This window comes from Leuresthes tenuis, unplaced genomic scaffold (assembly GCF_036924035.1).
Source record: "Leuresthes tenuis unplaced genomic scaffold, fLeuTen1.0.hap1 SCAF_28, whole genome shotgun sequence".
NCBI lineage: Eukaryota > Metazoa > Chordata > Actinopteri > Atheriniformes > Atherinopsidae > Leuresthes > Leuresthes tenuis.
Genome location: NW_027325382.1, coordinates 125,316 through 147,987, shown reverse-complemented (window position 1 = coordinate 147,987; position 22,672 = coordinate 125,316). Strand labels below are relative to the sequence as shown.

Below are 22,672 nucleotides of genomic sequence, written 5' to 3'. Positions count from 1 at the left end.
GTCAAAATGAGTCATTTTCATCTAATGGAGGGATAGAGTCCGAGGAATTTGAGCACATTTATGTGGTGAGCCTCACATACTTGTACATGTAAAGTTTAATTTCTTGTTTTAATATGTTGCTGGAGCTGTTTCTGAGGCCATACCGTGTTGTATAACTTAGGGAACCCAAAGGAGAAGAATAGAGCTCATCTTCCAATGAAGTGGATGCCTTTACCTGCTCTGAAACAGCAGGCTCCGCTCCTCTATCAGTGCCAGAGGAAACATAAGTATGGGGGGAATGTAAGGTTTTGGATTTGAGCTGTGGTTTCAGTTCCTTATACTGTTTGTGCTCTCCTCTTTGTGCTCTTCCTTCAGTCTCCTCCCAGTTTGAGTCTTATTTTGCCACTCTGGAATGTGGGATTCATGCATCCTGATGACTTCTGCAGCCCACCTCGTCCTCTCCTTTGTTCCGCCCCACTTTCCCCCGAATGCTCCAAATACCAGACACTGGGAGTTAAATACTGGAAACACATCTTTATTTGTCATTTTGACTGAAAGACATGACGCTCCTTGCAGACTGAGTATGTAAAAGGTGGTTCTAATAGGGTTCATCGGGCAGATGCAGGTAGCCGTGTGAAGCTTCTATGGACACAGAAAAAGAAGCCTGCGAAACTTTGAGCTCACAATACAAACTGCACACAGTATCACACGTGTTGTACAGTTTAGGTTGTGTATGAATGGAGCTGAAAGAAATCCAGGGTACAGGTAGTGCTGCAGCCCAGCTCTGCTCGACACTGAGCGTGCTCAGTGGAACCAGTGGGAGCGAGGATAGAGCCCGTCGTAGTGATACTCTCGCAGCTGCTCGTTGGTCTCGCTCGACCTCTCGTTTATCTCTGTGGATTAAAGATAACACTTTGGTTATTATGTGTGCTCATGCTAAAGCTGCAGTGTCTATGAGCTACAGTGTTGATTACCGAGAAGTAAAAGTCATCCGTGTTAAGCTGCTGAAGAAGTAAAAGTCATCCGTGTTAAGCTGCTGAAGAAGTAAAAGTCATCCGTGTTTAAGCTGCTGAAGAAGTAAAAGTCATCCGTGTTTAAGCTGCTGAAGAAGTAAAAGTCATCCGTGTTTAAGCTGCTAAAGAAGTAAAAGTCATCCGTGTTTAAGCTGCTAAAGAAGTAAAAGTCATCCGTGTTTAAGCTGCTAAAGAAGTAAAAGTCATCCGTGTTTAAGCTGCTAAAGAAGTAAAAGTCATCCGTGTTTAAGCTGCTAAAGAAGTAAAAGTCATCCGTGTTTAAGCTGCTAAAGAAGTAAAAGTCATCCGTGTTTAAGCTGCTAAAGAAGTAAAAGTCATCCGTGTTTAAGCTGCTGAAGAAGTAAAAGTCATCCGTGTTAAGCTGCTGAAGAAGTAAAAGTCATCCGTGTTTAAGCTGCTGAAGAAGTAAAAGTCATCCGTGTTAAGCTGCTGAAGAAGTAAAAGTCATCCGTGTTTAAGCTGCTAAAGAAGTAAAAGTCATCCGTGTTTAAGCTGCTGAAGAAGTAAAAGTCATCCGTGTTTAAGCTGCTGAAGAAGTAAAAGTCATCCGTGTTTAAGCTGCTGAAGAAGTAAAAGTCATCCGTGTTTAAGCTGCTAAAGAAGTAAAAGTCATCCGTGTTTAAGCTGCTAAAGAAGTAAAAGTCATCCGTGTTTAAGCTGCTAAAGAAGTAAAAGTCATCCGTGTTTAAGCTGCTGAAGAAGTAAAAGTCATCCGTGTTAAGCTGCTAAAGAAGTAAAAGTCATCCGTGTTTAAGCTGCTAAAGAAGTAAAAGTCATCCGTGTTAAGCTGCTAAAGAAGTAAAAGTCATCCGTGTTTAAGCTGCTGAAGAAGTAAAAGTCATCCGTGTTAAGCTGCTAAAGAAGTAAAAGTCATCCGTGTTTAAGCTGCTAAAGAAGTAAAAGTCATCCGTGTTTAAGCTGCTGAAGAAGTAAAAGTCATCCGTGTTTAAGCTGCTGAAGAAGTAAAAGTCATCCGTGTTTAAGCTGCTGAAGAAGTAAAAGTCATCCGTGTTTAAGCTACTAAAGAAGTAAAAGTCATCCGTGTTTAAGCTGCTGAAGAAGTAAAAGTCATCCGTGTTTAAGCTGCTAAAGAAGTAAAAGTCATCCGTGTTTAAGCTGCTGAAGAAGTAAAAGTCATCCGTGTTAAGCTGCTAAAGAAGTAAAAGTCATCCGTGTTTAAGCTGCTAAAGAAGTAAAAGTCATCCGTGTTTAAGCTGCTGAAGAAGTAAAAGTCATCCGTGTTTAAGCTGCTGAAGAAGTAAAAGTCATCCGTGTTTAAGCTGCTGAAGAAGTAAAAGTCATCCGTGTTTAAGCTACTAAAGAAGTAAAAGTCATCCGTGTTTAAGCTGCTGAAGAAGTAAAAGTCATCCGTGTTTAAGCTGCTAAAGAAGTAAAAGTCATCCGTGTTAAGCTGCTGAAGAAGTAAAAGTCATCCGTGTTTAAGCTACTAAAGAAGTAAAAGTCATCCGTGTTTAAGCTGCTGAAGAAGTAAAAGTCATCCGTGTTAAGCTGCTAAAGAAGTAAAAGTCATCCGTGTTTAAGCTGCTAAAGAAGTAAAAGTCATCCGTGTTAAGCTGCTAAAGAAGTAAAAGTCATCCGTGTTAAGCTGCTAAAGAAGTAAAAGTCATCCATGTTTAAGCTGCTGAAGAAGTAAAAGTCATCCGTGTTTAAGCTGCTGAAGAAGTAAAAGTCATCCGTGTTTAAGCTGCTGAAGAAGTAAAAGTCATCCGTGTTTAAGCTGCTGAAGAAGTAAAAGTCATCCGTGTTTAAGCTGCTAAAGAAGTAAAAGTCATCCGTGTTTAAGCTGCTGAAGAAGTAAAAGTCATCCGTGTTTAAGCTGCTGAAGAAGTAAAAGTCATCCGTGTTTAAGCTGCTAAAGAAGTAAAAGTCATCCGTGTTTAAGCTGCTAAAGAAGTAAAAGTCATCCGTGTTTAAGCTGCTAAAGAAGTAAAAGTCATCCGTGTTAAGCTGCTGAAGAAGTAAAAGTCATCCGTGTTTAAGCTGCTAAAGAAGTAAAAGTCATCCGTGTTTAAGCTGCTAAAGAAGTAAAAGTCATCCGTGTTTAAGCTGCTGAAGAAGTAAAAGTCATCCGTGTTTAAGCTGCTGAAGAAGTAAAAGTCATCCGTGTTTAAGCTGCTAAAGAAGTAAAAGTCATCCGTGTTTAAGCTGCTAAAGAAGTAAAAGTCATCCGTGTTTAAGCTGCTGAAGAAGTAAAAGTCATCCGTGTTTAAGCTGCTGAAGAAGTAAAAGTCATCCGTGTTTAAGCTGCTAAAGAAGTAAAAGTCATCCGTGTTTAAGCTGCTAAAGAAGTAAAAGTCATCCGTGTTTAAGCTGCTGAAGAAGTAAAAGTCATCCGTGTTTAAGCTGCTGAAGAAGTAAAAGTCATCCGTGTTTAAGCTGCTAAAGAAGTAAAAGTCATCCGTGTTTAAGCTGCTAAAGAAGTAAAAGTCATCCGTGTTTAAGCTGCTAAAGAAGTAAAAGTCATCCGTGTTTAAGCTGCTGAAGAAGTAAAAGTCATCCGTGTTAAGCTGCTAAAGAAGTAAAAGTCATCCGTGTTTAAGCTGCTAAAGAAGTAAAAGTCATCCGTGTTAAGCTGCTAAAGAAGTAAAAGTCATCCGTGTTTAAGCTGCTGAAGAAGTAAAAGTCATCCGTGTTTAAGCTGCTGAAGAAGTAAAAGTCATCCGTGTTTAAGCTGCTAAAGAAGTAAAAGTCATCCGTGTTTAAGCTGCTGAAGAAGTAAAAGTCATCCGTGTTTAAGCTGCTGAAGAAGTAAAAGTCATCCGTGTTTAAGCTGCTGAAGAAGTAAAAGTCATCCGTGTTTAAGCTGCTGAAGAAGTAAAAGTCATCCGTGTTTAAGCTGCTAAAGAAGTAAAAGTCATCCGTGTTTAAGCTGCTGAAGAAGTAAAAGTCATCCGTGTTAAGCTGCTAAAGAAGTAAAAGTCATCCGTGTTTAAGCTGCTAAAGAAGTAAAAGTCATCCGTGTTAAGCTGCTAAAGAAGTAAAAGTCATCCGTGTTTAAGCTGCTGAAGAAGTAAAAGTCATCCGTGTTTAAGCTGCTGAAGAAGTAAAAGTCATCCGTGTTTAAGCTGCTGAAGAAGTAAAAGTCATCCGTGTTTAAGCTGCTGAAGAAGTAAAAGTCATCCGTGTTTAAGCTGCTAAAGAAGTAAAAGTCATCCGTGTTTAAGCTGCTGAAGAAGTAAAAGTCATCCGTGTTTAAGCTGCTGAAGAAGTAAAAGTCATCCGTGTTTAAGCTGCTAAAGAAGTAAAAGTCATCCGTGTTTAAGCTGCTGAAGAAGTAAAAGTCATCCGTGTTTAAGCTGCTAAAGAAGTAAAAGTCATCCGTGTTTAAGCTGCTGAAGAAGTAAAAGTCATCCGTGTTTAAGCTGCTGAAGAAGTAAAAGTCATCCGTGTTTAAGCTGCTGAAGAAGTAAAAGTCATCCGTGTTTAAGCTGCTGAAGAAGTAAAAGTCATCCGTGTTTAAGCTGCTAAAGAAGTAAAAGTCATCCGTGTTTAAGCTGCTAAAGAAGTAAAAGTCATCCGTGTTTAAGCTGCTGAAGAAGTAAAAGTCATCCGTGTTTAAGCTGCTGAAGAAGTAAAAGTCATCCGTGTTTAAGCTGCTAAAGAAGTAAAAGTCATCCGTGTTTAAGCTGCTGAAGAAGTAAAAGTCATCCGTGTTTAAGCTGCTAAAGAAGTAAAAGTCATCCGTGTTTAAGCTGCTGAAGAAGTAAAAGTCATCCGTGTTTAAGCTGCTAAAGAAGTAAAAGTCATCCATGTTTAAGCTGCTGAAGAAGTAAAAGTCATCCGTGTTTAAGCTGCTGAAGAAGTAAAAGTCATCCGTGTTTAAGCTGCTAAAGAAGTAAAAGTCATCCGTGTTTAAGCTGCTGAAGAAGTAAAAGTCATCCGTGTTTAAGCTGCTAAAGAAGTAAAAGTCATCCGTGTTTAAGCTGCTAAAGAAGTAAAAGTCATCCGTGTTTAAGCTGCTAAAGAAGTAAAAGTCATCCGTGTTTAAGCTGCTGAAGAAGTAAAAGTCATCCGTGTTTAAGCTGCTAAAGAAGTAAAAGTCATCCGTGTTTAAGCTGCTAAAGAAGTAAAAGTCATCCGTGTTTAAGCTGCTAAAGAAGTAAAAGTCATCCGTGTTTAAGCTGCTAAAGAAGTAAAAGTCATCCGTGTTTAAGCTGCTGAAGAAGTAAAAGTCATCCGTGTTTAAGCTGCTGAAGAAGTAAAAGTCATCCGTGTTTAAGCTGCTGAAGAAGTAAAAGTCATCCGTGTTTAAGCTGCTGAAGAAGTAAAAGTCATCCGTGTTTAAGCTGCTAAAGAAGTAAAAGTCATCCGTGTTTAAGCTGCTAAAGAAGTAAAAGTCATCCGTGTTTAAGCTGCTGAAGAAGTAAAAGTCATCCGTGTTTAAGCTGCTGAAGAAGTAAAAGTCATCCGTGTTTAAGCTGCTGAAGAAGTAAAAGTCATCCGTGTTAAGCTGCTAAAGAAGTAAAAGTCATCCGTGTTTAAGCTGCTAAAGAAGTAAAAGTCATCCGTGTTTAAGCTGCTGAAGAAGTAAAAGTCATCCGTGTTTAAGCTGCTAAAGAAGTAAAAGTCATCCGTGTTTAAGCTGCTAAAGAAGTAAAAGTCATCCGTGTTTAAGCTGCTAAAGAAGTAAAAGTCATCCGTGTTAAGCTGCTGAAGAAGTAAAAGTCATCCGTGTTTAAGCTGCTAAAGAAGTAAAAGTCATCCGTGTTTAAGCTGCTAAAGAAGTAAAAGTCATCCGTGTTTAAGCTGCTGAAGAAGTAAAAGTCATCCGTGTTTAAGCTGCTGAAGAAGTAAAAGTCATCCGTGTTTAAGCTGCTAAAGAAGTAAAAGTCATCCGTGTTTAAGCTGCTAAAGAAGTAAAAGTCATCCGTGTTTAAGCTGCTGAAGAAGTAAAAGTCATCCGTGTTTAAGCTGCTGAAGAAGTAAAAGTCATCCGTGTTTAAGCTGCTAAAGAAGTAAAAGTCATCCGTGTTAAGCTGCTAAAGAAGTAAAAGTCATCCGTGTTAAGCTGCTAAAGAAGTAAAAGTCATCCGTGTTTAAGCTGCTGAAGAAGTAAAAGTCATCCGTGTTTAAGCTGCTAAAGAAGTAAAAGTCATCCGTGTTTAAGCTGCTGAAGAAGTAAAAGTCATCCGTGTTTAAGCTGCTAAAGAAGTAAAAGTCATCCGTGTTAAGCTGCTGAAGAAGTAAAAGTCATCCGTGTTTAAGCTGCTAAAGAAGTAAAAGTCATCCGTGTTTAAGCTGCTAAAGAAGTAAAAGTCATCCGTGTTTAAGCTGCTGAAGAAGTAAAAGTCATCCGTGTTTAAGCTGCTGAAGAAGTAAAAGTCATCCGTGTTTAAGCTGCTAAAGAAGTAAAAGTCATCCGTGTTTAAGCTGCTAAAGAAGTAAAAGTCATCCGTGTTTAAGCTGCTAAAGAAGTAAAAGTCATCCGTGTTTAAGCTGCTAAAGAAGTAAAAGTCATCCGTGTTTAAGCTGCTAAAGAAGTAAAAGTCATCCGTGTTAAGCTGCTAAAGAAGTAAAAGTCATCCGTGTTTAAGCTGCTGAAGAAGTAAAAGTCATCCGTGTTTAAGCTGCTAAAGAAGTAAAAGTCATCCGTGTTTAAGCTGCTGAAGAAGTAAAAGTCATCCGTGTTTAAGCTGCTAAAGAAGTAAAAGTCATCCGTGTTAAGCTGCTGAAGAAGTAAAAGTCATCCGTGTTTAAGCTGCTAAAGAAGTAAAAGTCATCCGTGTTTAAGCTGCTAAAGAAGTAAAAGTCATCCGTGTTTAAGCTGCTGAAGAAGTAAAAGTCATCCGTGTTTAAGCTGCTGAAGAAGTAAAAGTCATCCGTGTTTAAGCTGCTAAAGAAGTAAAAGTCATCCGTGTTTAAGCTGCTAAAGAAGTAAAAGTCATCCGTGTTTAAGCTGCTAAAGAAGTAAAAGTCATCCGTGTTTAAGCTGCTGAAGAAGTAAAAGTCATCCGTGTTTAAGCTGCTGAAGAAGTAAAAGTCATCCGTGTTTAAGCTGCTAAAGAAGTAAAAGTCATCCGTGTTTAAGCTGCTAAAGAAGTAAAAGTCATCCGTGTTTAAGCTGCTAAAGAAGTAAAAGTCATCCGTGTTTAAGCTGCTAAAGAAGTAAAAGTCATCCGTGTTTAAGCTGCTGAAGAAGTAAAAGTCATCCGTGTTTAAGCTGCTGAAGAAGTAAAAGTCATCCGTGTTTAAGCTGCTGAAGAAGTAAAAGTCATCTGTGTTTAAGCTGCTGAAGAAGTAAAAGTCATCCGTGTTTAAGCTGCTAAAGAAGTAAAAGTCATCCGTGTTTAAGCTGCTAAAGAAGTAAAAGTCATCCGTGTTTAAGCTGCTAAAGAAGTAAAAGTCATCCGTGTTTAAGCTGCTAAAGAAGTAAAAGTCATCCGTGTTTAAGCTGCTAAAGAAGTAAAAGTCATCCGTGTTTAAGCTGCTGAAGAAGTAAAAGTCATCCGTGTTAAGCTGCTGAAGAAGTAAAAGTCATCCATCTCTGGCAGATAAGGCTACATATTCAGGCCCAAAACTGCCCGTTCCCAGAATAAGTTCCTGATCCAGTCTGCATTTCTTTCTGTTTCCTTCCAAGCAGCCAACTCTCACTGGTCTTTGGCTCGATTCTGGATGGGATGCAGGTCTGGATTTTGACCGGGATGATATTAATCTTCACCGTCTCTGAACACTTTGCCTGTTTTTAAGCTTTATCTCGTAGCTGCCCAAGGCTGAACATGCAGAATCTTTGTGTGGTCCACTTTTCTAATGATGTCTGGCCCATTGGCTGACATGAAAAAAACACCCCTCCACAAGCATTCCACCCCATAATCATGCTGAACTGTGGGGATGGTGTTCATGGGGTTAAATGCTCCTCCAAATGAAAAGCATGTTGATGCAGAAAGAGCCTGACTGAGCTTCTGTGGGTCTATCTTCATCCTCTTTTACACAGGTCAAAATACATCAGGATGTTCAGTTCGATGAGAAGGGATTCATCTGCTTTCAGGCCCGCCTTCATCGACTCTACAGTCAGTAGCTGTTACTCACAGGCTCATTTCACTGAGGGTGCTGCAGGGGGGGGGGCATTACAGGACCATGATGTCTCACAAAGATTTTACCAATGTCAAACTTAGCTGGCAGCTGCTTCTCAGAACCTTCTGTGATCCAGAAAATAATAAAACTCAGTCCGAGACAGTATTAGGATGCACTGTCCCACAGGCAACCACAGACTTCTCCTCTGAAAGGGAGGCAGTGTCTGGATCAGAACCTTTTAACTGGGGGTGCAGAATCCTCTCTGTGTGCAGTCCAGTCCAGTTCTGTGTTCACTTTGGCGTCTGCCTTCATGCTGGTGCCACAGTTGCTCAGAGGAGATTCTCAGCTTTCCTGGTTATGGTGACCCAAAGAGCTTGAATAAGGTCAACTGGACTTATTCTTGGTTCAGTTGCTCAGAGTGGCCTTGGTGAAATAAATTAGATTGACTTTGGGTTCCTCTTTGACTTGGACAGCACAGGGGCCACTTCCTAATGCATCCTCTGAGATTCTTCCATGTGGAACTCATTGTGTTTTTGATTATCCTCTGGGAAATCCTGGATCTGGCTTTCTAGACAGTCTTTCTTTGTCAGCAAAGCTCTCTGGTTTCAGCTATAACTTGTGACCAACAAGTAACTGATTTGTTTGATTACAGAGCTATAAAATACGTGAGACATTACTAAGATTAATAGAAATGGAATCTAAAGAAATTCACAGCAACAGAGGGTTTGAATAATTCTCTGCATGATGTTTTTGGTTAAAAAAAATACATTAAAGAAAACTAATAGTTCAAATTTACCGTTGTCCATGGATAAATTGAGCTGGCAGAGATCTTTTTGTTTTCCTCTATAAATTCCACCCCAAACCCTGAGTGGTTCCCATTTAAAGCCAAGTCACATCATCGTGGTTAGTAGTTCTTAGTTTAGAAACCAGATCACAGCTTTCTGACTATCACAGGGAAGATTGGGAGCTTTTGGTGGACCACAAATGGACGCTTTGAATTGGTGTGAAGTTTCTACTGCGGTCCACAGACTCTTCCACCCTAGATCCTAACCCAAGCTGTGTCCCTCACTCTCATTCCAGTAAATGTTTTCAGCTGGGATCTGCTGGGATTGGCCCTCATTATGAGCAGCGCGGTTTCTTTTCTCAGCCCTGTGCTGAATTGATTTGGGATTATTTTTCCACTTTCTGCCTTTTTTAGGAAGTAAGACAGACTAAATGCAAGCATTTTAAATGGAAATGAGAGCAGCAGGTCTTACCATCACGGTCCTCCTCGGCGTAGGTCTCGTACTCGTTCCTTTGTTCCTCGTTGTACTCTCTCATTCGCTCACTGGCTGCCCGCTTCTGTCTCTGTTCAGCTTTAATAAGAAGTTCAGAGAGGACAAATTAAGGTTTTTATGCAGTAATTAGATACACAATCCAGACTTAGATTATATCCATGAACACACCATCTTGTAGCCATACCCTTGAGGTGCTAACTTGGCATTTGTTTCACAACATGAGTAAAAAACATTATTTAAAACATTTTTCAACTTTATTTGTCTTGATTTGTCATTATCTGCAGGATTTTTAGCCCTTAAAACCTTTTCTCTGAAGCAAAGGAAAAAAAGAATCGCATCTAAACCAAAGTTTCCACCAAAGCTGCATTTTTTGTATTTAACATGGCAACATTTTGGGAAAATATTCACTTTAAAATGTGGTTAAATATCTAAAGTATCAGCTAAATGAGGTTTTGTTGGGTTTACTCTTATCAGTTGCTCTATCCTGGGCAGACAGGACAGCCTCTGTATATTTCAGACATTATTAGGCCCTCATTTAACAAACTGAATGTCAGGCTGACATCACAGCATTTAATGTAACACACAGACCCACTTTCACTCCACAGAGGCCTGGGTTTGGCTGTTGGAAACTCACAGCCAGACTCACCCTAACACAACAAATCTCTCAGCAGTAAATAGTTTTATGTGTTTCTTCCCTGTTTGTTTCTACCTTGCTGTCTTATCATTAAACGGTTTAGATTAGACGGACTGATAAAGTGTCAGGACTTCTCCTGAGCCTGGTTGGAACTTAATTCTTCCCTGTAATAGAGATAAATTCACCCTGTAATGAGATTTTCATGAGCTATGTTAGCAGCATGCTCCCCCTAGGGTCTAATACTTTTTAAAGCACGGAAACAGTTTGAATTTGCCACTATTTGCAGCATTTTATTTCAGTAAAAAGTTTGCTTGTTGCACATCAACACAAAGTTGCTCAGGATCAATAGGCTCGCTGGCCTGTTTTCAATCTCCTTTATACAATCTATCTCTATTTATTATCTATTTATCTCATCCTTCCTCCGGCAGTGACTCAGGGATCTCACTCAGCAGAGACTTATATTTGTTGGCATCGGGTTGTGCAACTCTTGATTTTAAGTGACATTTTGTGAGCTTCCTGGCTGGGTTGGGTGTGTTTAAAAATCAAAACAGCAAGAGAATGACATCAGGTCCACCTCTTCACACATCTGTTCAATCCATCAGAAGGGTTCACATAATGCAAATGTTTCAAAATCAAAGAAAAAAGTAGAGTTGTGTCGTTGTTTTTGTGTAAGAATGACGGACTTCCTGTTCTTGATATTGTGCTGTTAGTGAGTCGTGTTCCGATCACTGGTATAAACATACTGATGCTGTAATGATTCCAGCATAAAGCCTAGTTTATGGCTCTCCGTCATTTTGACGGTGCAGCTACGGCGTTGAAGATATTATAGATAAAATATCTTAACTACCCGTAAGGCCTGTGATTGGTCCACTCAGAATGTCATTTCAGCTGCTTTTTCCGGTCTTAAAACACTTAAAATCGGCCCGTTGACCTTCGAAAGTATGGAAAGTGCATTTGTTCATCCGGGTCCTCAGTGGATGAACCAGAGTTATAAATTCACCCGTTCAGCCTCGGCCGGTCACACAGACCCCCCCCACCTCCGCAGACGTCTTCTCTGTCGCCTGCTTCAACATTTGCAATTTAAGCCTTTGTTCTTCAGTATTGATGAGCTCCAGCTGCAAATCCAGCTGCTCCACCTTGGTTGCCGTTGGTTACTGTTGTTAACTGTGACCGGAGGAAAAAGCAAGGATTCGGCTATAACCTGAAACCACACAAACACCCCCCCCCACACAGCGGCATGGTGAGTTCCCCCGACGCAGAACTTGAAATGCTCAATAACGGCGTCTCGTCTCTGCTGTCGACGTGACGGAGAAGAATAAACTGGGCTTTATGCTGTACAAGTCATGAGTGTTTTCCACATTACTGCCCCCTGCTGGACTGAAGAAAAGCCTGTTGTTGTAAAGCTGCACACGAAATGACATGTAAAGATGAAATTAACTAACCTTTGCAGGGTTTTAGGCCAGAGATAAACTTACTTTTTAGCCATGATCTCACACTGTAAGAGCTAGAAGAAGTTAGTTTTTGGTTGGCGGTTCTGATTACGACAGAACAAATGCAAGCAGCGCTTGTATGAAAAGCCATAAAATCAAGGACATTGAGGTATCCACTCACATTTGAACACACCACTTTAATTTAGAGTAAAAGCTTTCTTCATGGTCAGAAATAGGCTGTGTAGCTAGTTCAATGAATTAGCTTTGCTCAAAAGATGTTTGGAACTCTATGCTTTACACAGCTAGCACAGCTAGCATTATCGCTAACTATGTGAGTTAAATATTATTGTTAGCCAACAGTATTTGAACTTTCCACTCGTGAATCTATTAAGTTACTTGACTTTCGAGTTTTGTAGTGATGTAATGAGAATAAAGCTTCATTCTGTTTTTACATTGAGTTTTATGGAAACAATAAAACCACATAAAACTGATGGTTTGAAGGAACTTTTTAGTTTGATACACAAAAAAAATCCTCTAATTATGGGGAAAGCAGCTATCACTAGTTTTTCTTTTAGTGTTAATTAGCATGCCAAATCACACCTGCTAAACATCCCAGTAGTGTTGTCCCTGTTAGCATGCTGGTGTTAGCATTGAGACCAAACTGCTGCACATAGATGCTTAATAAGCCACTTTAGGTATTCTCACATTAGCATTCAGTCAAACGTGTTTTTCCTACTACGCTAAAGTAGTTCACTAATCAGAAGACTTTCTAAGCAATACACTTCTCAGTAGGTGAAAGGAACATGTGGCAGGGGACCAGGTTATGCAATCACCAGCATCTGTTGGAAACTTCTCATCTACTCGATTTGTTGGTCTTTTTCATAAATGGTGAGCAAATGAATTTGTTTTCAGCTTCCTTTGGTCCTTTTTAGACTAAGTCAGCTGCTCCGTTGAAGCTGAATTACCCAAACGACAACTTTCTGACATATACAGACGACAGATAAACACGATCAACCCTTTTTATTCAGTCAAGTTTAGCTCTGATAGGCAGCTGAGATTAAAGACCCACAGACGGAGTCTGGAGGACTGCTTAAGGACTTCTCTAATGGGTTTTCCACCTCAGTGAAAAGATGGAAATACTTCACGTCTTCAGCATTTTGGCAAGTTTGGACATTCTTACCTCACTTAAAGGGATACTATAAATATATATGTTACTAAAAAACATGAATGTGTTTGTGAGATTGTCCTGAAACACTGTGATCAGCTGCTTTTAAAGGGCATCGGTGTTGTGTTTGAAGCTGGCAGTGCAATAATGGGCTGTTTGTACAGAGAAATCCTCTCCATAGTTCCCTGTGACTCCTTCTGCAGCTTCCAGCTTGTGAATGTGAGCCAGACTCCTATTTAAGAGCTGCGACTTTATAAAACTATACACCTGCTGGGGTTTCTTTTGCATTAAAAACAAACCGTGTTATAGTCTAACCACCAACCAATATACCAACGCACACTGACACCATCACAGCTTCTTAAAGGGAGGTTAAATGTGTCCACAGCAGAACTCTGATAATGCATGGGGATGTTAACCATAACACAACCAGACCAATCCACATATCATTCTGTTGATTTTCTACAGGAAAGATTCAACCGCCCCGTGTTGTGGTGACTCCAGACAAACAGACCCTGAACACATACCTTGGAACTCGTAGTACTGGACTGAACGGCGACTGCGGCGTTTGAAGAAGTTTGAGGCTTCCAACCCGGGCACGAACACCTGCCCTGCAGCACCTGAAGGTCAGAGTTCAAAGGTTAACACCTCGTGAGGCAGGAGTCATGCAAAGTAGCAAAAAGAGCTGAAAAGGCATGACCTTTAGGGTCGGCTGGCTGTGAGCCATCAGGTACTGCTGTGCTCCTCACCACACTGGAAACTGCACAAGAAAGGAGAAATGAGTTTATTCTGATGCTGTCACTGTTGGAAACATGGAAACCCAAATACAATCTCAGTTCCAGAAGAGTTGGGACACTTAATGTGAATAAGGGTTAGGGTGTAAAATAATAAAAACAGAATGTAATGATTTATAAGCCTTACTAGTCCTGAGCACTGGACTAATATGGTCTTATTTCCTGGTTCTAGTCCTGAGCTCTGGACTAATATGGTCGTATTTCCTGGTTCTAGACCTGAGCACTGGACTAATATGGTCGTATTTCCTGGTCCTAGACCTGAGCACTGGACTAATATGGTCTTATTTCCTGGTTCTAGACCTGAGCTCTGGACTAATATGGTCGTATTTCCTGGTTCTAGACCTGAGCTCTGGACTAATATGGTCGTATTTCCTGGTCCTAGACCTGAGCACTGGACTAATATGGTCTTATTTCCTGGTTCTAGACCTGAGCTCTGGACTAATATGGTCGTATTTCCTGGTTCTAGACCTGAGCTCTGGACTAATATGGTCGTATTTCCTGGTTCTAGACCTGAGCTCTGGACTAATATGGTCGTATTTCCTGGTACTAGACCTGAGCTCTGGACTAATATGGTCGTATTTCCTGGTTCCAGACCTGAGCACTGGACTAATATGGTCGTAAACCATCATTTTACTCACAACAGAACATAGAAAACAAGTTGAGAGTTAGACTTTTTACTATTTTATTAAAATGATGAGCTCATCTTGAATCTGATGGCAGCAACATATCTCTGAAAGTTTCCCCTGTGCAGCATCCCCTCCTCTGCTAACAACATCTGTAAACATCTGGAACTGAGGAGACGCGCTGCTGGACCCTTGGGAGAGGAATCTTGTCCCCTTCCTGTCTGATAGAGGATTCCTGGGTCTTCTCTGTTGTATTTGAACTGTTTTCAGGGGGTGAAACAGCTGGACTGCAGCAGGTCAGTGCAGCACCGGACTCTTCCACTGCAGAGCCGTGCTGCTGGAACAGATGTGGTTTAACTCTGTCCTGCTGAAATATGCAAGGCCTTCCCTGAAGATGGGGGCAGATGTGGCTAAAACCTTTCAGCTTTGATTGGACCGTCCGTCTCCTCTTTAGTCTGCAGGACCATGAGTTCCAAACAGAATTTCAGGTTCTGATCCATCTGTCCACAGAACAGTTTCCTCTCTACCTCAGTCCATTGTAATGAGCTTCGGTCCGGAGAAGACGGCAGTTTCTGGATCATGTCCACATGTGGCTCCTTCTCTGCCTGATGGAGCTTTAACCTGCATCTGTGGACGTTACGCTGAGCTGTTCTCAGACGGTGATTCCTGGAACTGAGCCCAGGCTGGGATCCAGGACAGAATCAGGTTCTGTTTTAATACAGAGCTGCCTGAGATGTCTTGATAATTTTAAGTTCTGTAGATGATGGAATATTCAAAGTCTGAGGAATATTTTTATGAAATGGCTCTTGAACCTCTGAGAGACTCTTTTTATACCCAACCATGTTACTGACCTGCTGGTAATAAACCTAACAAGCTGTGACATGTTGATCCTGCTAATGCTAACCCGCTATCAGACTAAGCCTTTAGCCTTACGTAGCTAACGTTAGCTTTTATTACTAATATAATGCAGAACAACTAACATTCACTGTAAGTTATCTTTTCACAGAATATCTAACCAAATGTAACATCTATTTATAATTGTTATCTCTAAAAGTGACCTCAGAACTTGAGAAGTCACAAAAATGACAGAATCTGTCGAACAGCTGCTCCTTTAAATATTGATTTATTAGATTTTCAAATGATTGCTTTCTGTTTTCATTTTTCACAGCTTTGTATCTCATTAGGGGATCCCCCCAAAAACGCTGCAACAGATCAGAACATTTTACTCAAAGAACAGAATCATGAGATAAACCATTTATAAAATATTCTAATTCCCTCATCTGTAAAGTAATCCAGACCTACGACAACATTTGATGGGTTCTGCTTTTATCTTTGGCAGACAGACCTAATCACTGCCTCAGTGGAGTCATTTGTATGATGGCATAAATGATCCATAATTATTGTGTAATCACAGTTAGAGAGGAAAACCATTCATTTTAGAATCATTTATCTGTCAGGATTCTGAAATGTTTCCTCAGATTCTGAAGGATGACCGTACATATCAATGTTTTACACCTTGAAAACTATTTTGCTCATCTCTCCTTACGATGTTAAATCCCAAACCCCCCCCCCCCGACCATGGAAGATACTTACAGGTGAGGATGATGAGGGTGGACAGCAGTAACAGGACAAGCTCTCGAATCATTTTGAGGAAGAAAAGCAAAATCTCTGCAGGACTGATCAGCTTTTGGACTTTGACTGACAGAGGAGAGAGAGATGGAAGGAGGAAGGAAGGGGGGAGAGGGAGGGAGTGGGAGGAGGAAGGGGGGAGGGAGTGGGAGAGGGAGGGAGGGGGGAGAGGGAGGGAGAGGGAGGGAGAGGGAGGAGGAAGAAGGTTTCTGGAGGGACCCTGCAGGGATTTGACTTTCCAAGGGGAGGGGATGAAGGCATGGAGGGAGGAGCGATGGGAGTTCTCTACTCTTCAGGCTAAAGCCCGTCTTGGTATCAGAACAGAACCTGAAGTAGAACCCAAAGACCAGATATAAATGTTTGGGAGGAGTTCCCGTGCTGATGTGGCGAGGTGATGGTGGAGGTCAGACTTTCTGTTCTTCAGGACTCTCAGAGCCTGATGAGACATGAATTAAATACCTGGTGGACAATAATCTCAGTTCCTCCCTTACGCTTCAATTGGCCGAAGAGGTGTTTCTATTTCTTCATTTTTTTAGATCATACTGAACTGTTTGGTCAGTAAGTGCTCCAGTCTGTTCGATATGTCGTCTTCTCAGTTTGGCTGCTGCCGTTCTCTGTGTTCTCACAGCCTTCGGGTTGGCAGTGAGCCTGAACCCGTTACTAAAACATGAAAACAGGACAGTGGGGGCTTCAAAAGATTTCACTGGACCTCAGAAAGGTGTAAAGCGTCTGATATTTATTGATACTTTATCATTTTTATTGTTTTAGTTTGTAATGTTCACTCCTTCTCTGCCCTCTGCACAAGAATTCCTCCTTTAACAAATAAACTTTATCTTATCTGAAGACTTATATTCTTTATAAAGGCCAGAAAGAGGCGACGTCTCTGCTTTGAAGAATTCTGATTGGATAGAAGAGTCACGGTTTCCAGCTCACTTCCTGTGCCGACCTCCTTTCTGCCAATCAACTCAAATCATTCTCACCTGTCCTCTCCCTTCATATACAGATGGTGCAGAGGAGCTGGGCTGTTTGCACAATATATCCATTAAAGTGGTGAAAGACGAGCAGCGGCAAGGCAGGTTTATTTTATAGAACAATTCAACAACAAGGGGATTCAAAGAGCTTCACAGAGACATTAAACAGAGGAAATAAAAAGCAGGATTTACAATTTAAACAAAAGAAGGAAATAAGAACAATAGATAAAATCAGGAGTTAAAACATGATTCCATTTTTAAACTCAAGCTTATTCAAAAGTTTCTTCAACCTGGACTTAAATCCTGAGAGTTTCAGCTGATCTGAGGCTTTCTGGGAGTTAGTTCCAGACATGTGGAGCATAGAAGCTGAATGCAGCTTCTCCAGGTCTGGTTCTGACTCTGGGAACTGATAAAGAACCGGATCCAGATGACCTGAGGGGTCTGGGAGGTTCATAGAGGGTCAGGAGGTCAGAGGTCAGAGCTTTATGGACCAGCATCAGAACCTTAAAGTCTATCCTCTGATGGACCGGCATCAGAACTTTAAGGTCTATCCTCTGATGGACCGGCAGCAGAACCTTAAAGTCTATCCTCTGATGGACCGGCAGCAGAACTTTAAAGTCTATCCTCTGATGGACCGGCATCAGAACTTTAAAGTCTATCCTCTGATGGACCGGCATCAGAACCTTAAAGTCTATCCTCTGATGGACCAGCATCAGAACCTTAAAGTCTATCCTCTGATGGACCGGCATCAGAACCTTAAAGTCTATCCTCTGATGGACCAGCATCAGAACTTTAAAGTCTATCCTCTGATGGACCGGCATCAGAACCTTAAAGTCTATCCTCTGATGGACCGGCATCAGAACCTTAAAGTCTATCCTCTGATGGACCGGCATCAGAACCTTAAAGTCTATCCTCTGATGGACCGGCATCAGAACTTTAAAGTCTATCCTCTGATGGACCGGCATCAGAACTTTAAAGTCTATCCTCTGATGGACCGGCATCAGAACTTTAAAGTCTATCCTCTGATGGACCAACATCAGAACCTTAAAGTCTATCCTCTGATGGACCGGCATCAGAACCTTAAAGTCTATCCTCTGATGGACCAGCATCAGAACTTTAAAGTCTATCCTCTGATGGACCGGCATCAGAACCTTAAAGTCTATCCTCTGATGGACCGGCATCAGAACCTTAAAGTCTATCCTCTGATGGACCAGCATCAGAACTTTAAAGTCTATCCTCTGATGGACCGGCATCAGAACTTTAAAGTCTATCCTCTGATGGACCGGCATCAGAACCTTAAAGTCTATCCTCCGATGGACCGGCAGCAGAACTTTAAAGTCTATCCTCCGATGGACCGGCATCAGAACTTTAAAGTCTATCCTCCGATGGACCGGCATCAGAACTTTAAAGTCTATCCTCCGATGGACCGGCATCAGAACTTTAAAGTCTATCCTCTGATGGACCGGCATCAGAACCTTAAAGTCTATCCTCCGATGGACCGGCAGCAGAACTTTAAAGTCTATCCTCCGATGGACCGGCATCAGAACTTTAAAGTCTATCCTCTGATGGACCGGCATCAGAACCTTAAAGTCTATCCTCTGATGGACCAGCATCAGAACTTTAAAGTCTATCCTCTGATGGACCGGCATCAGAACTTTAAAGTCTATCCTCTGATGGACCGGCATCAGAACCTTAAAGTCTATCCTCCGATGGACCGGCAGCAGAACTTTAAAGTCTATCCTCCGATGGACCGGCATCAGAACTTTAAAGTCTATCCTCTGATGGACCGGCAGCAGAACTTTAAAGTCTATCCTCTGATGGACCAGCATCAGAACCTTAAAGTCTATCCTCTGATGGACCGGCAGCAGAACTTTAAAGTCTATCCTCTGATGGACCGGCATCAGAACTTTAAAGTCTATCCTCTGATGGACCGGCATCAGAACCTTAAAGTCTATCCTCTGATGGACCGGCATCAGAACCTTAAAGTCTATCCTCTGATGGACCGGCATCAGAACCTTAAAGTCTATCCTCTGATGGACCAGCATCAGAACTTTAAAGTCTATCCTCTGATGGACCGGCATCAGAACCTTAAAGTCTATCCTCTGATGGACCGGCATCAGAACCTTAAAGTCTATCCTCTGATGGACCGGCATCAGAACTTTAAAGTCTATCCTCTGATGGACCGGCATCAGAACTTTAAAGTCTATCCTCTGATGGACCGGCATCAGAACTTTAAAGTCTATCCTCTGATGGACCGGCATCAGAACTTTAAAGTCTATCCTCTGATGGACCGGCATCAGAACTTTAAAGTCTATCCTCTGATGGACCAGCATCAGAACCTTAAAGTCTATCCTCTGATGGACCGGCATCGGAACCTTAAAGTCTATCCTCCGATGGAGCAGCATCAGAACTTTAAAGTCTATCCTCTGATGGACCGGCATCAGAACTTTAAAGTCTATCCTCTGATGGACCGGCATCAGAACTTTAAAGTCTATCCTCTGATGGACCAGCATCGGAACCTTAAAGTCTATCCTCCGATGGAGCAGCATCGGAACTTTAAAGTCTATCCTCTGATGGACCGGCATCAGAACTTTAAAGTCTATCCTCTGATGGACCAGCATCAGAACCTTAAAGTCTATCCTCTGATGGACCAGCATCAGAACCTTAAAGTCTATCCTCTGATGGACCGGCATCAGAACTTTAAAGTCTATCCTCTGATGGACCGGCATCAGAACCTTAAAGTCTATCCTCTGATGGACCGGCATCAGAACCTTAAAGTCTATCCTCTGATGGACCGGCATCAGAACCTTAAAGTCTATCCTCTGATGGACCAGCATCAGAACTTTAAAGTCTATCCTCTGATGGACCAGCAGCAGAACTTTAAAGTCTATCCTCTGATGGACCTGCAGCCGGTGTAAAGCCCTCACAGCTGGACTGAGCTGCTCCACTTCTTTGGTCTCAGTAGGACTCCAGCAGCTGAGTTCTGGAGGAGCTGCAGGTGTCTGACTGACTTTTTAAAGATTCTTTTACAATAATCAAACCGACTGAAGATGAATGCAGGGACCGGTTCCTCCAGGTCCTGCTCAGATCTTTTAGCCTTGATATATTCTGAAGGTGACAGTCGGCTGACTTTGTTATTGCCTTAATGTGTTTAAGGAAACTGTACTGTGTGCATTTCCTCAGTCCCTGAATAAGTCAGAGTTGTGTCCAGGTTCTTGGATCACGGTGCATGTTGGACTCCACCAGGCTGCCCGTTGTCACTGGTCCTGTTTGTGGTTTTCATGGACAGGATCTGGAGGTGGAGTCGGGGGAAGGAGGGCGTCTGGTTTGGGAACCTCAGGGTTTTAGCTCTTCTTTTTGCAGATGATGTGGTTCTGCTGGCTTCTTCAAGCCATGACCTTCAGTTCCCAGCGGAGTGTGAAGCAGCCGGGATGAAAGTCGGCTCCCAACCTGAGGCCCTGGCTCTGAACCGGAGGAAGGTGGAGTTGGCGATGAGTCTCTGCCAGGTGCAGCAGTTTAAAGTGTCTCTGTGCAGAAGATCTAAATGCATCAGATCCGCAGACATGAGGAGTGTCATTCTGTAGCTGTTTGGGTCATAGGAACTCTTCATCTAGCTCACAGGGTCACCTCCAGCTAATTACACTCTTTGTGTAGAAACACATTCCTTAACTTCTGCTGTGTGCAGAAGGACTTGAGATGTTTGTGTCAGTTACACTTTGTAAAGTCAGGGTCCAACCTCTGTTCCATAACTCAGACATGAACTAGCAGCCCAGCAGTTCTGTAATGTTACCTCTTTGTGCTTCAGGAATGAAACTGTAAATGTGTTTGTGCAGGTTGTTGATGTGCTGAACCCATTAATTAGCATTCCAGCTGTGGATGATCAGGGTTTACCTGCACATCACGTTCCTCTAAACTGGGCTTTCTGCTGCCTTCAGCTGGTCTCCGACAGGATATGCTGAAATTCTTCGGTTTTATCATAGACTCTGCGATGTGCTGAAATCTGTTTTCTCTGAAGGAAACTGGGCAGATGTGAGGTGTGGAGAACATCCAGCAGAGCACGAGGCTGCAGCCAGACCTGCGTGCCTGCGACTGTGCACGACTGTGCACGACTGTGCACGTTTTTATAGCCAAGAAGGCATCTGATGTGCATGAGTGGAATCAGTTTAAGGCAGCACTTTCTCTCTCACCTTCTTCTTCTGTGGTGTGAACAACAACTTTTTAATTAAACCAAGACTCTGGCTTTTAAACAAAAATCCTGTTTAAAGCTCTACGTCTGCATGGATTCACTCCTGTGTGCTGGATCAGAAGGGTGCTTTTATATTTTAGGGGTTCCAGGAGCCAGGAAATAACTGGCCTCTGAAAATATGTAGAAACAGCTGCTCTCATTGAGCCTGACTGTGAGTATTGGACCTGAAACTGTGTGTTTACCAGACTCTGTACTAAACCAAACAGATCCAGTAAGATACTAACTCTCTATAGTTTAGTTTAGTTTATTATTATCATTATTTTAGGATTTAAAGTAACTTAAAGCTCTGCTTTAACATTGTACAGTGTTACTTTACTGTGTATCTCCTGTTATTTATTATTATATTATTGACCATAACTCATTTTTGTACCATTTTTCAGCATCCTTTATATTCTATGCAGTTTCTTTTATTTCGTATCTACTTGCATTTTAGTGCTTATTTAATTGTAATAAGATCCATTTTCTTTTAATATAAACTCCTATTCAGCTACAGAAAGCAGCAAACATTGTAAGAAGAAGAACTCTTCCACATAGATCCTATTATTAACAGCATTTAGGTACCCCAGCATGATGTTTGTTACTCCAACTGAAAGGTCTACTGTAATTCCTTATTATTGGGCGTCCCTTTCCAGCTCGGATATTATTTTTGAATTGGCTCCATATGAATGAATTGGATTATTTTTAAATTATTTAATTGGATTTCATTGGATTATAATTACAATGAATTGAATTCCAATTGGCTTGATTTGGACTTTATTATTTAAGTGCCTTGAGATGACATTTTGTTGTAATCTGGCGCTTTATAAATAAAACTGAACTGAACTGAACTGAATTGAATCCTGTTTTATGCTGAATAATCAGTTATCTGCTAATGAAACCTGATGGATGAGATTATAACTGTCAGTTTAGTCATGTTTTATGTTCCTGTTTAGTCTTTAGTGTTTGACTCTTTTTGCTTCCCTCAGCTGCATTAAATCCCCCTCCTCTGTATTTAGTCTCCAGGTTGGTTCATCATCTTCCCCAGAGCCTCTCATGCTGTGCATCAGGTTTGGCCTTGTTGTCCATGTCAGGTTTATCGTTATCATCAGAGTCCCAGTCGGGTTTTTGTTTGTTTCAAGTTTTGTTTTGTGAGTTTAGATTTGTTTCCATTTATACCTGAATCTGGGTCCTTCAGCATCACACCTGACAGTCCATCACTATCACATCATGACCAAACATCTTCCCTTTGGTCTGATCTGTCCACGTTGTTCCAGGAGTCTTCTGGATTAACTCGGCTACTTCTTCCGTCCATTTTCCTTCCCGCTTAATCCAACTCGGTCATGGGGGGGCTGCAGCCTTTTCCCAGCTGTCATTGGATGAGAGCAGCTGTCATTGGATGAGAGCAGCTGTCATTGGATGAGAGCAGCTGTCATTGGATGAGAGCAGCTGTCATTGGATGAGAGCAGCTGTCATTGGATGAGAGCAGCTGTCATTGGATGAGAGCAGCTGTCATTGGATGAGAGCAGCTGTCATTGGACGAGAGCAGCTGTCGTTGGATGAGAGCAGCTGTCGTTGGATGAGAGCAGCTGTCATTGGATGAGAGCAGCTGTCATTGGATGAGAGCAGCTGTCATTGGATGAGAGCAGCAGCTGTCATTGGATGAGAGCAGCAGCTGTCATTGGATGAGAGCAGCTGTCATTGGATGAGAGCAGCTGTCATTGGATGAGAGCAGCTGTCATTGGATGAGAGCAGCTGTCATGGGATGAGAGCAGCTGTCATTGGATGAGAGCAGCTGTCATTGGATGAGAGCAGCTGTCATTGGATGAGAGCAGCTGTCATTGGATGAGAGCAGCTGTCATTGGATGAGAGCAGCTGTCATTGG

The 22,672-nt window shown here is 41.8% G+C and overlaps 1 protein-coding gene across 2 annotated transcripts; it reads right to left on the bottom strand.

The window, feature by feature from the left end:
- Positions 1 to 493: 493 nt before the first annotated feature.
- ucmaa (upper zone of growth plate and cartilage matrix associated a) lies at positions 494 to 22,244 on the bottom strand. Of its 2 annotated transcripts, XM_072379105.1 has the most exons (6): positions 21,967 to 22,244; positions 15,559 to 15,921; positions 13,249 to 13,308; positions 13,076 to 13,168; positions 9,302 to 9,400; positions 494 to 872 (listed from the first exon to the last, which is right to left on the bottom strand). In XM_072379105.1, the coding sequence occupies exons 2-6, from the start codon at positions 15,608 to 15,610 to the stop codon at positions 784 to 786; spliced, it is 393 nt and encodes a 130-aa protein (XP_072235206.1). In that variant the 5' UTR covers positions 15,611 to 15,921; positions 21,967 to 22,244; the 3' UTR covers positions 494 to 783. The 2 variants fall into 2 exon arrangements, with proteins under 2 accessions (XP_072235206.1, XP_072235207.1); XM_072379106.1 differs by lacking the exon at positions 21,967 to 22,244 and having other exon boundaries at positions 15,559 to 16,157.
- Positions 22,245 to 22,672: the final 428 nt, after the last annotated feature.